The sequence below is a fragment of the Fusarium venenatum genome, assembly GCF_020744135.1.
Source record: "Fusarium venenatum strain MPI-CAGE-CH-0201 chromosome Unknown EDB82scaffold_4, whole genome shotgun sequence".
NCBI lineage: Eukaryota > Fungi > Ascomycota > Sordariomycetes > Hypocreales > Nectriaceae > Fusarium > Fusarium venenatum.
The window spans coordinates 7,406,731-7,423,442 of NW_027072132.1; the positions used below are offsets into that span (position 1 = coordinate 7,406,731).

Below are 16,712 nucleotides of genomic sequence, written 5' to 3' on the forward strand. Positions count from 1 at the left end.
TAGATGTGACATAAACACATTTGAAGCAGCCCTGGGGTTAACTTGACTCATGTTTAAAGGGTACAATAATAAATTCTCATAACAAGTAGCAATTCAAAAGAATTGGTTCTTTTTCTCATAGACAATATGCTAAGTTTCGCCAACAATGTTGATGTTATCTGTACAGGCCAGCAAGTCTCCAGCGGTGATGTTTCACTCGAGAATAACACCTTTCATGATAATTCTGCGAACAATCCCCATGTTCGTTTGTTTATATATCCTTTATCAGCAATATGAGGTACGTTACTTGGACAGTTTAAGATACACACATCCTTTATTCTCGTTGTTATGGTCCCAAAGTTGTGCTTATGTATGATGAGTTTGATCATGGCTGTCCTCCAGTCAGCGTGATAGTATAGGGAGCCTCAGGTGACTAGGAACATGGCTTCCCTATTTGGTACCGTCTTCCAGTGGCGCACGGCTGGGGATACGAGCGTTGGTCGATCGTTTTAACGGAATGAGGAAAGTCTAAATAAATTTCTTAACCACGGCAACAGTCAATCTTAACTGAGCAGAGCTTCGTCCAGCAGCTAAATGGATTATTACTGGATAACCAATTTTTCCTCCATCGAGCAGGGAAACATTGCTATACAGTCTTGCCAGTAACGGGTAATTTGGCCTTCCAATGACCTTTCTATTAGTCTTGTCCGACTTGACAAAACTTGTCAAAGTACATTCAAAACAGAACATAATGAAAAGATCAAAGGCGATCAGGAATGCACGAGCTGGACCCTGTTTCCAGGTCATGTGCCGCCCGCATGTCAAGGGATGTACCTCAGCTCCCACCATGCAGCAATGTGATCTTGAGTGAGACAACAAATTACCACATCACCAAACTGGGAACCTGGGGAGTTGTGCAGACCGTTGTGCGGTGGTTGGGGAGGCTTTGAGTGATTAAACCTTTTTTGACAATCCCATGCTATCCGAATGGTAAAGTTTCATGATGTGGATATTCAAGTATGTATACCATTCCCAAGAAGGTCATTTTAGACGGAAACCAAATTATTAGTCTCATGCTCAATTCATTACAAGGGATAAAATCTCAGACACGGCTTTAAATGGCTGGGGAATTAGCTTTTAAGCTTACCTTTTGTCCAACCTCCATTCCGACACATTCCAACATATAATGATTTAACCCTTGCCAAGACAATCTTTGGCGCTCCAGCCTCACTGTTATTGTAACTGCGGTCAATCATTGGCCTGTATTCGAATACAACTCATCCCAGGTCTCACATTGCGGAGATTAAGATGACCCTGAAAGTTGGCATCGAACAATATTTTCGGTCTATCAGGGTTAGTGACACAATATTAGTAACTTTTATCTCTCTCAATAGAGTTTATTGTTATTTTTTTGAGACGGTGGAAATACGAGTGCTCAAAATAGACTAATGCAATGAGCTGATGGGTGATGAATTTGGGCTCATGTCTCATGATTGAGATTACAAGGCTGAACTTGGCAAAGACCACCCAAATACATAAGAACATGTTGTTCTCCTCTTCAACAGTAACTAACCCAGTCCAAGCCCATCACACTCGTTAACTTTCTCTTTCCAATCCAACATGCATATCCCCCAAGTCGTTGTCACCGCCCTGGCTCTTTTCAGCCCATGGGACAAGCACATCTGGACTGCCTCGGATGATACCGTCCGTGGAGGTATCAGCCAGTCCTACTTCGATGTCCTTGAGCCCAAGACTCACGAGAACCCTTTCTCGCACCCCATCGCCAAGTTCCATGGACACTTGGATCATGAGACTCTTGGTGGCTCTGGCTTTGCCACGCAGCGTACGATTGACGGTCTTCCACCCACTGATCTCTCCCCCTACGACCGTCTTCTTCTTGAAATCCCCTACTCGGACGGAAAGATCTACACCATCAACATCAGGGACTCTGACGTCGAGACCAAGGATGGCAAGGATCAGCCTTCGGTCAACTGGGCTTATGACTTCCAGCTTCCTGCTACCAAGATCACCAAAGGAGAGATCGAACTTCACCAGGTTGTAATCTACTTCAAGGATCTTGTCCCTACTGTTCGAGGAACCGTTCAGAAGGATGCTAAGCCTCTTGATCTGCACAACATTCTTGGTGCCAGTATCATGATTCGCAGGTGAGTAAAACAATTCAATTGATATAATCAGGTGCTAATTATACACAGCTTCGAGACCACCCAGCAAGGCGACTTTGAGCTCAGAATCAAGTCTGTCACTGCTTTGGGACAGGATTGCGAGGCCCCAAAGATTGAAGTCTCTTGCGAGAAACTGTGCGGCAAGAAAATCGAGGTGTACTAATAAGCTGTTGTTTTGCTTTGGACCTCATTGAGAAGGATCTCTCAGGATTTATATCAAGGTTACACAGACAAGAAGCCTCATGGTTGTAAACACCCGACTTCGTGGTTTTTGGCCTTGTTTTTGGAGATCCAGTTGACAATATACAATTTTGTAATCCATCAATAACTTTCTTCTTTATATACTTGTCTCCAAAATGCATCTGAATCGTACTGAATTCATCGTGACCTACATGTTGGTGTAAGGGCGAGAAGGTTAAATCAGATTTGATAAGCGTACACATACACACATTCTTCGTACAATTCTATACTACCGCAACAAGCTTAAGAAGGCATCATGGCCACATTATTCCATGCTGCTTCGATGCATGCGGTGACGTCTTGAATGCACTTTGTTCTGGACGCTTTCAGGCCCTCTGTCGAGTGCCCATTTCAAGTCGTCGTCGGCATCCGCCGCATCAAGTCTGCCTGGGTTGTTTTACATCCTAGACTAGCCCATAAGAAGGCATAGCCAGCGACAAACTCACTCGCCAATCTCGTGTCATTGGAAAATTGCCCTCCCGAACAACATGCCTAGATCGGTCTAGAAGAAACATTAGTGCTAAACTCAATCGCACCGCTCCGGTCACAACTCTCGAAACAGTGATAGCATTTTCTAAACTTCTGTCCTCCGATTGGGTGGTAAAGATTTCTTCATGAAGAATTTGGATCGCGGGCCGTGGCGTTTCCAGAAGATCGTGGAGACCCTTGTCTTATCAATACAACCTTCTGTTTCAGATTATCCATTTCCGAATCCGAATCACAAGTTCCAGCTGCCTTATTTGGATGATGTCCGATTTATATATTTGAGATGTGTGGCTTTGTTGGGCAGTAGGCTGTTTACCATAAGTTACAACCTTAGGCTAAAGGTGGCATCACGGACGTTTTGGTTTAACTGCCTTAGTGCTAATGGCGCGAAAAATCCGAAGTAGGGAGTCTAATCTCACATTGTTAATTGACAATGCTGGCCGAAAGAAGAGCTATCGACAACCTAGGCTGTTCGCCGAAATCCCTTCGGCCTGACCAAATTGTTGACAAAACCACGGATTGTGTGGACTGTCAAGACTACTTGGTACGTGGTCGTTCTGTTTCTGTCGCAATTTATCTCATGACATTGCACTTGCAGTGCACTATGATATGTAGGTGAGAATTATCTACATTTGTCCACAGAATGTCGTAGCATGTTAGTGGGTTAAAGCTAATGATAAATGTAAAAAAAAAAAATGCGACTTACCCTGCGGCTTTCCACACTCATCCTCAACACTCTCCGTGGCTTAAGCGCTAGCTTGGGGGCAAACGTTATCATACAATCAGTGATCGTCGCGTTGCGATAACGGATATACTTAGCCGTAATGGTTATTTCTATTGCCATTGCCGCCGTCTTGGCCATGCCAAGTTTTCTAGTATAGCGCTACCGTTGTCATATGGCCTCTTCAAATTGTCGATTCTGCACTAAAACCATTGATTCCACCCTTTGAGATTATACCATGTCAGTGCCACTGTAAAGAGCCGGCCGGCAATACAGCCCATGTTGTTTGTCCATACTACGAGTTAGTGTACGGCAGCTAGAACAATTAAACGAGTTGAAGGAACCGCTCCCTGTGTAAATGTCAAAGAGTACCGTTTAATTGTCAATACTTCGAACTCTAAGGTCTGGAGACAATGATGAGATAAAACAGATCATTCATTGCAACGTGACGCCTTAAAAATACGGATACTAGAATTATTCGCCGACATCCATAAAGGCAATCTCTCTTACTATCGAGATGGTACAGTTGATCATCACGGATGAGTATCATCCTAGCCCCGGAAGACGGTTTCCTGTTGATCTTCACTACATCTGTTAAAGCGTAATGATGATAGACATTGGGTCCGGGATAAACCAGGCGATAAGGTCGAAGAAGACTAGATCGGCCAAGGATAAAACCAGAAGATTGACAACCATCAATGACTGAGCCTTACGACATCAAAAAGCTCTCCACCGATCGACGTACATGCATCGGATTTGGGAGTTGAATAATTTTCTAGGGGATGGACAGATCCATTTGCAGTTCTCTGCCAGTCTGTGTGTCATTGTAGATCAATTTTCAGCTACAGGGCTTTACCCACAAGGGGTTCTTCATCTTAGACTCGATGTAGAAAGGCGTGATTTTCGTCGCATTATGCAAGCGAGACCTGAATCATTTAAATGTGACCCATCACATTTTTCAACACGAACTAATTATATGCTCGGAGCCGCATTTGCAACCTCTGGAGACTTCTTTCCGGGGCATTACCGCAAATGCCTCGACTGGAATGTCATTATATGTCACTCGGTCGTTTTGGATTATTGCTATGGGGTCAATTAGACGTTAGTCGTTGTATCCTGCAAGCTTATGCTTATTATGATGTTCTTGTTGTATGGATCCCATTCATGAACCCTTCGTTCATGACAGCACATCCCCAGCTTTTGGGCTAAGATAACCTCTTCAAGCTATAGTACCCATAGTTATTAATTGATGGTTCACTAACCACTAAAGTCTGGTTCCTCTTTATTGAATGATCGATACCTAAAGCAATTAAATGCGACAGTCGCGTGACGTATTAGACCGAGACATAAGTCTACTTGGCCAAACTATTGAGAAAAAGGAAATAATAAAGGTGCAATCAGGCATAAGGAGAAGCTCTCGAGTCATTATCATTTAGTAAGGACTCGTTGTGGCTTGCAAAAAAACATCCGACATTCGGCATCTAGACCTCCCCTGTCAAGAATGCTAATAAAATCTGGAGCCACGAGTTATGGAAGACCATCACGTGATGACATTACGATCGAGATACGTAGCACTGTCAGGGTTCTCAGTGCAAAGAAAGGGGACAGTAGCGTCATACGAGCACTAAGAATTTCCATGGGAATATTAGATAAACTGTCCGAGACCCCGGATATACGCACCACAAGAGCACCAGCTTGGTGGACAAACTCACAAAGTAATAAAACACTGGCTCCATCCCCTCCTTCTAAAATGTCATCCCTTCTCTGACAGAAATCCTTCCCGTTGTAGTGCACGTGGTGAATACGCCTGACAGCTTGACTAGAGAGAAAAGAAATTTTCACGACTCTTGTCTCGCCGGCGAATTCGCCATGCGCTTTTCTTCATGTGGTTAATCTCCGTGACTTTATCCGATTTTCCGAATGGTTTTAACCACTTTTTGACTCACGAAACACGAAAGCTTCCAAGCTAGCGTTAGACCCGTAAACCAGCCCATGGAGCAAGATCTCCTCGCCAGTCGCGCTCGGGCTAGCGTCCCATAGTCTTGGAATAGCAGAACATCAAGGCGATGTTCCAGAGCATTGGTTGGCTCAGATACTAAATTGACTCGTGCTGTCTGACTCGATGCTTGTAGAACAAGTCAGGCACCTTCTCCCGTCAGCCCTCTATTCAGGAGTGAACTCAACCAAAGATCATTTGCAGCCACATCAGGTCTAGACCCGACTTAGCTTACTACTCTAATGCTCCGCTGATAGTCGATTGTTCCCCGTTTCTCTCCTTGCCCGGTCCTCTCCACAACACCGCACAGATGAGGCTATCCTGGTCTGGAAACAGGTCCGCTTTTGGGGTGGCGAAAGGAGACCACTTCCGTGTTTCTCATATATAGCCCGACCTGATTTCTCCCGGTCGCTTAGAAAAGGGAAATGCCCACTCGTCGTCCCCTGTCTGTTCAGTCCCGAATTTCTGGCTCAGTCATCCACATTCTTCAGCAAACATGGCGATTGAGAGTCGAGCGACGCAGATTGCTGCGGTTGGATACACTTTCGTCATCCTTTCCTCAATAGCGACTGTACTACGTGTTTATTGTCGTGCCTTTGTCATCAAGGCTTTTGCGCTGGATGATTGGTTTGCCGTCATCGCCCAGGTATGCGTTATGCTTTGATTAATGACGGATCATTATTAACAGGTTCAAGTTTATGTTTATCGTTTTCTGCTCTTACGAACTCACTGGAACACGATATGGAACTGGACGTCATTTCAAGGATATTACTACTGAACATGATCTCGTCAAGGCTATGCAGGTACGTTACTTTGATACCGTTATTACGTGACGCATGTGTCTAACAGATCTCCAGATGTGGTGGACATGCGAACCGACATACGTCCTAGCCAACATGGCTGTCAAAGCCAGTATTGCCATCTTCTTGCTCCGAATCTGTATTACCCGAACACACCGAATGATCATCTATGTCGCGACCGGTATTACTGAGCTCTACAGCTTGTTCTTCTTCTTGCTTTTCGTACTCCAGTGCAGACCTACGTCTCTCTTCTGGCAGCGATATTCCTCCAACCCTCCCAACGGAAGCTGTCTCGATGCGAGTGTAGTTGCCAACGCTTTCTATGGCTACTCCGCCATCAGTTGTGTGTCCGATTGGACATACAGTATTCTTCCCATGTTCCTTGTTTGGAAGTTGCAGATGAGCAAGAGAACCAAGATCTCTGTTATTGGTATCTTGGCAGCTGGTGCCATGTAAGTCAAACGATTTGATATCCATGTTTCCGGGCAATAGCTGACAATGTATTACAGTGCTTCCAGTGCTACCATCATTCGATTCCCCTACCTCTACTCTTTGACCGATATCGACGACTTCCTATACTCAACATCCGATGTCGCCATCTGGTCGACCGTCGAAACTGGTCTCGGTATCACCGCCGCAGCAGTCGCTACTCTTCGACCCCTCCTCCGAAGCTTTCTTGGCAACGGATCCTCTGCCGACGGTGGTGGAAACTCTGCCAGGCCCTGGCAAAGAACCGGCAGCAACCATCCCTCCGGTGTCGGTTACCTCCGCAGTCATGGTGTAGAAGGCGGTGAGGAAGCGTTCGACCTCCACGATAATGCTGGAAAGCGCATCGGCGTCACTACCATTATTGACCACGGTGACGATGTCAAGGGTGGTGAAGGCTCGAAGCGAACCAGCAGATCTGCCGAGACTGACTCTGTGAAGGAGCTTCGCAATGATTGGAGTAGCAGTCACTCAGACATTGCCGTTGCAGACAAGAATGGCCAGCCAAGACCAGAGAAGGGCTGGAATGTGCTGGTGAAGAAAACTGTTACACAGACAAGGGGATCGGACCTTGCTTAATTACTTAGACATACTATACTCTACCTATATATATAACTTAATGCTACTGGGATAATAAAAGAATACTACTTTTTTAACGACAACACTTTTTGAAAATGTGACGCATTCAACCCAAAACAACTCAGTGCATCTGCATTGTATATCTACTACCTAAATGCAGACCTCAATCTCGAGACCGTACAAGTACATGTCGTCTCACGCTGACTCACTGGACGTGGCTATCAAGACCCATCATGTATCGGCTTCACCCCGTGTTAGTTGATATCATGACGAAGAGACCGCCGGAATTGAGTGACACACAGTCGATGTTAGCAACGTGCTGATGGTTAGCATCGGTTTGATTGAAGTTGCGTTTGGAAAACTTTCAATGCCATGATTTACTTTAGTCCACCTGATGAAGGGAGAGAGAACACAAACAGATCCCTCGGTGGATTATGTACCGTAAAGTACCCAGACTGGTTATTGAGAGACCTGGTACTTTGCAGGTCCACCTTGCAATGAACGACGACGGAGTAATCCTTTACCTCACTTTTGAGCAACCACACTTGATGAAATCACACCTGATCCCGAATAACATTCGGGATATGGAGATGGTGAACATTTGATCATTGCGGATACGTTGTCAGAAAGTCAAAGCATAATAGACATAACCAAAGTTGTAACACTAGTCATGTCTTGATATCAGTGACATGTAGCAATTTGAACCGTCGACTCTACATGCTTCCCGGACGACAATGGGAAGAGAAAAATACAAACAAACAATTGTGCCCGGGAAGCAGGCCAAATACAGCTGCCAACATGATCCAAGCAAACTATGGCCTCCACATAAAACCAGGATGCTTCCAATCCAAATCGCGAATCTCCTCGACACTTCGTCCAGCCAATGCCTGCCCAACATCAATCCTTGCTCTCCTATTGTTGTTCCAATTCATGTACACATGTAAAACAATAGTAAGTATGAAAATGGACGAACAAGCTGCAAGGTTGAGACCATTTCCGATCGGATAGTTGGGTCCGTCGAAAGGTAAAAAGCACCACGTAGAGATCAATCCTCCGACATTACCAAACATGACGTTCAAGCCAATGCCGGAAGCACGAGCAGTATCAGTTACCAAATTGGCTGAAACTTGAGCATTGGAGAGAGCACCGTTGGCAAAAGTGCCTGCGCATATCAGGAATGTTCCAGCGTAGCGTACATATGCTGTCATCAGTTAGTATGCATTTTCTTTATGATCTTTGGGCAGTGCTTACGATCTGTGGTGCTGAGAAACATGATGTAACCTGCTATGACGGGAAGTTGAGAGACATTGATGAAGATATTTCGACGATCAAGGATAGTTGACAGGAAGCTGAGGCCAAGGGTACAGAAAGTCCCAACGATATAAGGAGGTACTGTCCGTAGTTGCTGCTGAACAACTGATGCCTCTGGGTAGATAGTTCTCACAATGGTCGGTGCAAAGAAGGCAAGGCCCTGCACCGTGATGTTTGTGAACAAGAAAATAGTCGAAGTTCCCAATGTAACCGGCGAGCAGATACCTCGACGAGCTAGCTTCCATGAGAACTTCTCAAGAACCTCTGTGACACCTACGCGCTCAGACTTGATGCGCGCAATAGCCAAGTCCTTCTCTTCTTGGTTGAGCCACCGAGCTGTGCTGGGACGATCAGTCATGGTGATGAATCCGATAAGTGCCAATCCAATCGTGCCGATTCCCTCGATAGCAAAGATCATTCGCCATCTTGTCAAAGAGCCGAAGTGATCAAGCTTGAGGATTCCAGAAGCCAACAGGCCACCGAAGGCCCCTCCGAAGGAACCCATGGCGACATAGATGGCGAGTCTGAATGCTAGTTCACTACGACGGTACCATCGCGAGAGGTAGTACGCGATACCAGGCAACATGCCAGCTTCAAAGATGCCAAGGATGAATCGTACAGCGCATGCTTCGCCCATGGTATTGACGAAAGCTGTGCCGAGGGAGGCGAGACCGAAGCATACTGAGGTAGCTGGGATGAACCAACCGGGTCCAATCCACTTGCATGCCATGTTTGCGGGAAGTTCAAATACGATGTAAGACTGTTTTCAACATATATGTTAGTCATGGGACTGAGGAGAGTGGGTGTGTGCTTACGATGTAAAAGACTGTTAGTAAAAGGTTGTAATCGTAGCCAGCAAGGCCAAGGTCGGCTTCAAGACCAGCCAGTCGCGCGTTTCCAATATTGGCTCTGTCGACGAAGCACATGAGGTACAGGATGGTAACTGTCGGCATGACGTGCCAATCAATCTTGCGGCGTAGTTTCTTCTCGGCTGATGCATCGAAACTGGCAATTGGGTTGCCATGCCTACAGCAAGTTAATTAGATGTCAATGTATCCTGGAGATGTTGAAATAGGACTCACTCATCGGTGGCTAGATGTCCCCGAGCAGCTGCATCATGTGCGACAGCATATTCGACTTGCACCCCATCACCAAAGTCCTTTCCATCCTGCCCGATCTCTTTTTCGTTATCGGAACCTTTGAGCTGCATGATGGATATCCCGAGACTCAACGTTGCTCAAGAAAGAAGTGCAACAAGAAATTCAACGGCAGGGGTCTGTATTTAATATTCTTTATTGTTAAGCTTATCTGACATCTGCGTCGAATCATAACGCTGCCCACGATGCCAAGATTGAGGGGGAAGATAGTGTGTCGGATGACGGGTTGGTGTCTTGTCGGATACGGGGTTTGTTGGACCAAATGGGCAACGAGGGAGAGTCTAGACTGCGTATGGCTAATCAATAGGTAGGATCTGACAAAGAGATAAGGTTGGGATTCTGGGGAAAGAGTCCGGGGAAATGGAGCATTATCCGCAAAGCGGGTATGGGATCACCCTGGACATTGATGTGCAACTTGTTTCGTTCAAGCGAGTGACCAGCAGAGATCTTCCAAAAGCATCTTGAGTCAGATGAAACATATATAACAGGTGGTTTTAATTATTGCATGTTGCAGTTGCTGGGTTGTATATATTCTTCTTGAGTATGACATGCATGTTGTTGCTACATCGCCTTGTCGTATACGGGATCCTCCCACACTGTTCTTCGCCGAAGTAGTCTCTGTAGAAACGAGCCATCATACTTGCCTATACAGAAATCACCCCTTTGCCGCTCAAGGTTGTGGCCTGTTCCGACATATTGCAATACCTTAGGACTGATTAATTGTTGCTACCTTTTTTCCAGATATTGAGTGACGCTATCCAACTGTGGCGGACTGAGGGCGTGGCTGACGGTTTCGGCTGGTGGAATTTCCGTCTGTCCCCGCCCAGAATCGTGACAGTCAATTCCATCTGGCTCTTCCCATGCAATGCACTAAGCGACAATACTTCTGACAGGTGTCAAGGCGGATGTAATCTGCTCAATTCAATTGGGCGACAGCGGCTTCTTCTTCACATACGAGAACCCCCCAACGCAGTGTCCCTACCAGCCTTCCTCGGTATGTCCAGCGCGATCCATTCCAATCTTCCTCGACGCGTCCCGACCTCGATTCCCATACATACACCATTCGTAGTTGCGCGACACAGCTTAGACATTTGGACGCGTAGAAAGCACGCCTTTCTCTACAATTTTTTCGTCAATTGAGGTGCTGGTGGCCGTGTCGCGAGGCCATCCCAGGCCATCAATTTGTCCCAGGGTATCTCCACGGTCGCACTTCAAACTCGACGCGCGTTGGTCTGTATCTGTTCCCGATCGAAGTAGAGCTGCGCGCCCTCAATCCCAAGACTTACTGAACGAACGCGACAACAAGATGTTCATGTACAAGGGAGAGTAATTAGTAGGCGAATACTCGAAGGTAAGGTCGTACACTATCACAGCTACCCTAGACGTATGATATCCAATTAATAAAATCAACCGATGGCCATTAATCCCTTGTATAAAGAATGCTCGTGCTATTGTTATGTCTTGATAGTTATGAATTCCATCTCCAAGTTTTCATTATCGTAAACCCAATTGCTTTAAGTTGCCCTCGTCGATAACACCGGCGTGACAACAGGTAGAGGGCCAGTTCCTCTAAAGTTTGCACCCTTAATTCTCAGCCAACAATTGAACATAGTCAACTACGCGTAGGATAAATCATACCCAGCCATCGGACCCAGGAGCATAAGAGACTAAATTACTAGGCCACTTTACGCTACTTAAATCATTCCTCTTAGGCTATTTATTTCTGTCATCTAAAGCTTCAAGGTTAACTAAACTAAAGAAAGCTTCCACCGCCATGAGGCTCAAACCAAACCATTAATCATTCGCGCAAATAGTTTCGTGTTCCAGGCTTTGAGCAAGGACCCCATCCAACGCTGAATTGTCGGGTTCGTTATTTTCGTGATCCACTGGAATTGGGGACACACGACAACCAGAATTTTCTTTTCTTTTACGCGGGGCCCCAGGTTCAATTCTTTGACGCGCTAAACCTGGTCAATGTCGCCAATGAACCCCCTTTTGGGTAAAAATACTGACTAACGCCTTCACTGAGCGAGTCTGTGAGTCCACTTGACCAAGAAAAGAAGACGACAAAAGTCATGCAGTTGAAGCTATCTCGTGTTTTTAATAATTTGTGACATAATATATTGCAAGGACAGTTCTGACTCAGACAATGCCATGTTCTTCTCTTAGTGAGGTAGACTCATATCATTACTGCAATTGCATATTCTCAAGACATAACAATTGCGATCAACAATACAATACCGCAAAACAATACAATTGATTCCAGTTCAACTTAGTACTCGTCATTACAACATCTCTAGTGAGGCTCTAAATCCTCTACAGCGGCTAACCGGGTACTTTAGTGGGTGGTCAGACACTCAAACCAAACTAAGCCTAAACAAGGGGTCATAGCCTACGCATCTCAACCTTGTAGACGTTCGTCAGGAAACCCCAGAAAATAAACAAGTTCCGATCCATGCATGGAGAGTTATGGGGTAGTAGTAAAAAACACAAAAATGTTTATTTAAAAAGGACTCGACTGCTCCATACCCCAGATTTCAACATTGCTCTCCACATCTCGACATCTTTCTTTCTTTCTTTCTTTTGCAACATGTCGAACTCGGACGAACCTTATACCATGGAGTCTACTTCTAAAAAGACTGTCTGGCAGTCTATTCGCGAGAACCCCAAGGTTATCTTTATTGCCTTTTTCGCATCGTGAGTACCTTGTGCAAGTGACCAAGAGTACATTAAACTTACTGACAACTACAGTCTGGGAGGTTTCGAGTATGGTTACCAACAAGGTGTTCTGGGACAATCCCTTGTCATGACCAGATTCACCCAAAACTTCCCTTCAGTTGTCGAATCATCTTCAGCAACTGGATGGCTCACATCTATCCTCCAGCTCGGAGGTATCCTAGGATCTCTATCAGCTGGTGTCCTCAGTGAAATCATCTCACGAAAGTACACCATGTTCATCGCCTGCTGCTGGGTCGTTCTCGGCAGTTACCTCTACGTCGGCGCCACAGCCGGAAACCCATCTCTTCTCTACGCCGGCCGATTCCTCACTGGTATCGGTGTCGGTCTTTTCAGTGGTGTAGGACCTCTGTACAACGCCGAACTCTCTGCTCCCCATATGCGAGGTCTTCTCGTCTCTTTCTACCAACTCGCCACTATTCTCGGCATCATGCTTTCTTTCTGGGTCGGTTACGGATGCAACTACATTGGTGGAACCGGAGATGGACAATCCGACCTTGCTTGGAGACTTCCTTCCATTATCCAGGGTATTCCCGCTGCTATTCTCGCCGTTGGTATCTGGTTCATGCCCTTTTCTCCACGCTGGCTCGTCAAGGTTGGCAGAGATGAAGAGGCCAAGTCTACTCTTGCTTGGATGAGGAAGCTTCCCATCGACTCTGACCAGGTTCAGGTTGAGTACCTCGAGATCAAGGCCGAGGCTGTCTTTGAGCAAAAGGTTTTTGCTAGGGATTTCCCTCACCTCGCTGAGAAGGGCAAGAGCCGATTCCACCAGGAGATTGCTCAATACGTCACTTGCTTCCGATCTATGGATAACTTTAAGCGAGTTTGCACTGCTTGGCTCATCATGTTCTTCCAGCAGTGGTCTGGTATCGATGCTATTATTTACTACGCTTCCAACGTTTTTATTAGCCTGGGTCTCACTGGTGGAACTATCGCTCTTCTCGCAACTGGTGTCACTGGTGTCGTTTTCCTCATCAGCACTATCCCTGCTATGGTAAGTTCCTCAACAACGAATTCGTCTAAATCGCAAGCTAACAAATTGTCTCTCAGTTGATCATTGATCGTGTTGGCCGCAAGCCTATGCTTCAAGTTGGTTCCATTGTCATGGGCGCCAGTATGATTACTGTCGGAATTATCGTTGCCAAGTACCGTCACGACTGGCCCAATCACGTTGCCGCCGGTTGGTCCGCAGTTGGTTAGTACCTCCTTTCTCAATATTTATGATCTTGACTAACATGACTCTTAGCTCTCATCTGGGTCTACATCGCTGGTTTCGGTGCTACATGGGGTCCTGTTTCTTGGACTCTTATCTCCGAGATCTTCCCCCTCTCCATCCGTGCTAAGGGTGCTTCTATCGGTGCTTCCAGCAACTGGCTCAACAACTTTGCCATCGCCTTCTTCGTTCCTCCCATGCTCGAGGCCTGGGAATGGGGAACCTACATCTTCTTCGCTGTCTTCCTGTTCGCCGGTATTCTTTGGGTGTGGTTCTTCCTTCCCGAGACCAAGAACGCATCCCTTGAGGATATGGACCGTGTCTTCAAGAGTCGCGCTGGAGAGCAGGATGCTGAGCTTCTTCGTGAGGCTCAGGCTGAGGTTGGACTTCTTGGATCTGCTTCTGACCGAAAGGTTTCTATGGAGAAGCAGGGCGAGAAGCACGTTGAGGAATTGTAATGGATGTTATGAGATATTTTGCAGGGGATGTGATACCATAGTTAGAAGACGAATAATGTTACAAAGATGGCTCTTGATTATATCCTTGATTTTTATATTATTTGCCAGTGATAAGTATAGCAATGTATTTGACATTTTACTATGCATGGATCCGGTGTAGATTTGATCATCTATCAGAAATAGACAATCGTATAACTAATTTCTGCCCAATAGATGGCTCAGATTCATCGCAGAAACTAACGCCACACGATCATGTGTTCTCCAAAAAGTCGTATGACATACCTGTCAAGGTGGCCGATAGATACAACATGCAACATTACTGGCCAAATATTGGTAGAAATTTCCGTATTGCCTTGGTTATAACTCCCATAGAATACAGGCTCTGTATATTAATTCTCCTTAGAAATGACAGTAAAATGTTCGTATACGCGTATAACATTAATTGCCGGTAAAAAAGCGCTCAAATTGATGCGACATCAAGACAATCCTTTAAGTTGCCACCTGATGTTCTCCTCAATGCAATGATACCTTCTTCAATGCGGGGTAGACGATTAAAGTGCTGATTAAACTGGACTTTCTGGGGCAACGTTGCTTGCTCTCAAACTGAACGGACTTTTTCTCCGTCTGTTACTACGAGTCATGGTCGCCTAAAGCCCACGAAAGCGGTCTAGCGAGTTCCCCGACGAACCCCAGAAAATTACCCTTGATTGGTGTAGTTCCCCAGCTTACTGGCACTCGTATGGGGTCATCCGGGGATCACCGGACGCTGCAAATTTGCTCTGTTTCAACGGAAAAGGATTTCGGAAAAGAGGAGAGGCTACAGTTCCTCTTTTGGATGTGACTGCGTTTGCTTGCCATCATCTCGTCTTCAATTGCAACACTACCATCGGACATCTTCCCCACTCCAGTGCCGATCGACATCGGCTCACAATGGCATTCTTCCCCCCGGAAGACTTTTCCCTTGACCCACGCTTCATAGAGCTCCAGGAAGAACTTAGGTCTGTTCTGTTTGCAGGCTTGTCTGCGCTATCACCCAGCGCATCATGTACCCCAGAGGCAGAAGCGACACCTACACAGTCACCACAGACACTCGACTTTTCCAACGTCACTGTCAATATTCCTCATGACAGGTTAATATGCTATCTTCAAAATTGGGTCACGGAGTGTGCCCCATATCTGGACAAATTCGATGAGGATAAACACTTTCAGATTCATGTACCGCTCATGGCGCAGAAATCGCCTGCGCTTTTATATGCTATGCTTGCGTTTTCGTCAAGACAGATGGAGAGGAGAGGGCTGACGCAAGAAGGTGGTTGTGATAGTCTTGAGCTGTATCAGGAGAGTATCAGATTACTCAGTCCTGGACTACAAGCCAAAGATCCGAATATGTTGGTGACGGCTTGTATCCTAGCTGTCTTTGAACTGATGTCGGGAGGCTCCAAGAACTGGAAACGTCATGTTGAAGGATGTGCTTCATTGTTTGAGTTCTTTGGAGTCGATGGCTTCTCTGGCGGTCTACCTCAAGCTGTATTCTGGTGCTACGCCAGAATGGAGTTATGCGGTGCCATAATATCCGACGGGACAGAGACGACGGTTCTTCCACTCTCGAAATGGGCACCTTCTGCACCTGAATCGTTGGTTTCTTCCGAGCAGATCGAAAGATATGTACGGGACATGTTCCACGAGAGAAGCCGCGAATCACCCGATATGCAAGCCAACTGGGCTATATACCTGTGTACAAAAGTCTGCGATCTAAGATTTCGAAGGACACAAAGTCTAGAACTCGGACGCGCAGACGTTCAAGATGACAGACCATTCTCAGAACAATGGCAGCAGCTTTGGAACGAGTTACAATTCTGGCTTGATCAACGCCCTACAACAATGAAGCCAATAAGCATGGTTGAAGCAGGCGATAAGCAAATCTTCCCAGCTATGCTTTTCCCACACTGGGCCGCTATTTCCAGCAACCAGATCTATCACACTGCGTGTATACTGATGCTTGAAATGCGCAACTTGGGTCATGAATTAGATTATCAATGTCTGGCTCTGTGGCATGCACGTCAAGTTTGTGGCATCTCGTGTGCAAATCTTCATCCCGGCAGTCTTGTCAATTCCATACAGCCACTTTACGTCGCTGGGAAATTGTTTTCGCATGTCAACGAGAGAAAGCAAATAGCAAGGCTTCTTAAATCGATTGATCGTACGACTGGTTGGGGCGCACTTTGGAGGTTGACGGATCTTGAATTTGAATGGGGGTATGATGCAGGAGCGATTCTCAAGACTTTATAGTAGTCAAACTAATAACTAATACATGAAGACCCATAACTGAAGTAGCAGAGCCGCATGTAACGTGATCTTGTGACAGGT

General features: G+C 46.0%; 5 protein-coding genes across 5 annotated transcripts; 4 read left to right on the plus strand and 1 right to left on the minus strand.

Annotated features, from left to right (window-relative positions):
* Window positions 1-1,599: 1,599 nt before the first annotated feature.
* On the plus strand, window positions 1,600-2,384 carry EDB82DRAFT_469307 (complex I intermediate-associated protein 30-domain-containing protein; the record flags this gene model as incomplete). The annotated part of the gene is made up of 2 exons (XM_025725808.2): window positions 1,600-2,144; window positions 2,193-2,384. The coding sequence occupies 2 exons, from the start codon at window positions 1,600-1,602 to the stop codon at window positions 2,323-2,325; spliced, it is 678 nt and encodes a 225-aa protein (XP_025594370.2). The 3' UTR covers window positions 2,326-2,384.
* A 3,693-nt stretch (window positions 2,385-6,077) lies between these two features.
* Window positions 6,078-7,518, plus strand: EDB82DRAFT_580769 (uncharacterized protein). The gene is made up of 4 exons (XM_025725809.2): window positions 6,078-6,251; window positions 6,301-6,408; window positions 6,463-6,857; window positions 6,915-7,518. The coding sequence occupies exons 1-4, from the start codon at window positions 6,102-6,104 to the stop codon at window positions 7,468-7,470; spliced, it is 1,209 nt and encodes a 402-aa protein (XP_025594371.1). The 5' UTR covers window positions 6,078-6,101; the 3' UTR covers window positions 7,471-7,518.
* Window positions 7,519-8,099: 581 nt separating this feature from the next.
* EDB82DRAFT_453529 (major facilitator superfamily domain-containing protein) lies at window positions 8,100-10,065 on the minus strand. Its single transcript, XM_025725810.2, has 4 exons — window positions 9,864-10,065; window positions 9,597-9,807; window positions 8,722-9,541; window positions 8,100-8,671 (listed from the first exon to the last, which is right to left on the minus strand). Exons 1-4 carry the CDS (start codon window positions 9,989-9,991, stop codon window positions 8,283-8,285), a joined length of 1,548 nt encoding a protein of 515 aa, XP_025594372.2. The 5' UTR covers window positions 9,992-10,065; the 3' UTR covers window positions 8,100-8,282.
* A 2,339-nt stretch (window positions 10,066-12,404) lies between these two features.
* EDB82DRAFT_518318 (general substrate transporter) lies at window positions 12,405-14,434 on the plus strand. Its single transcript, XM_025725812.2, has 4 exons — window positions 12,405-12,635; window positions 12,690-13,668; window positions 13,725-13,869; window positions 13,921-14,434. Exons 1-4 carry the CDS (start codon window positions 12,529-12,531, stop codon window positions 14,343-14,345), a joined length of 1,656 nt encoding a protein of 551 aa, XP_025594373.1. The 5' UTR covers window positions 12,405-12,528; the 3' UTR covers window positions 14,346-14,434.
* Window positions 14,435-14,942: 508 nt separating this feature from the next.
* Window positions 14,943-16,668, plus strand: EDB82DRAFT_518320 (fungal-specific transcription factor domain-containing protein). Its single transcript, XM_025725813.2, has one exon. It carries the CDS (start codon window positions 15,276-15,278, stop codon window positions 16,632-16,634), a length of 1,359 nt encoding a protein of 452 aa, XP_025594374.1. The 5' UTR covers window positions 14,943-15,275; the 3' UTR covers window positions 16,635-16,668.
* Window positions 16,669-16,712: the final 44 nt, after the last annotated feature.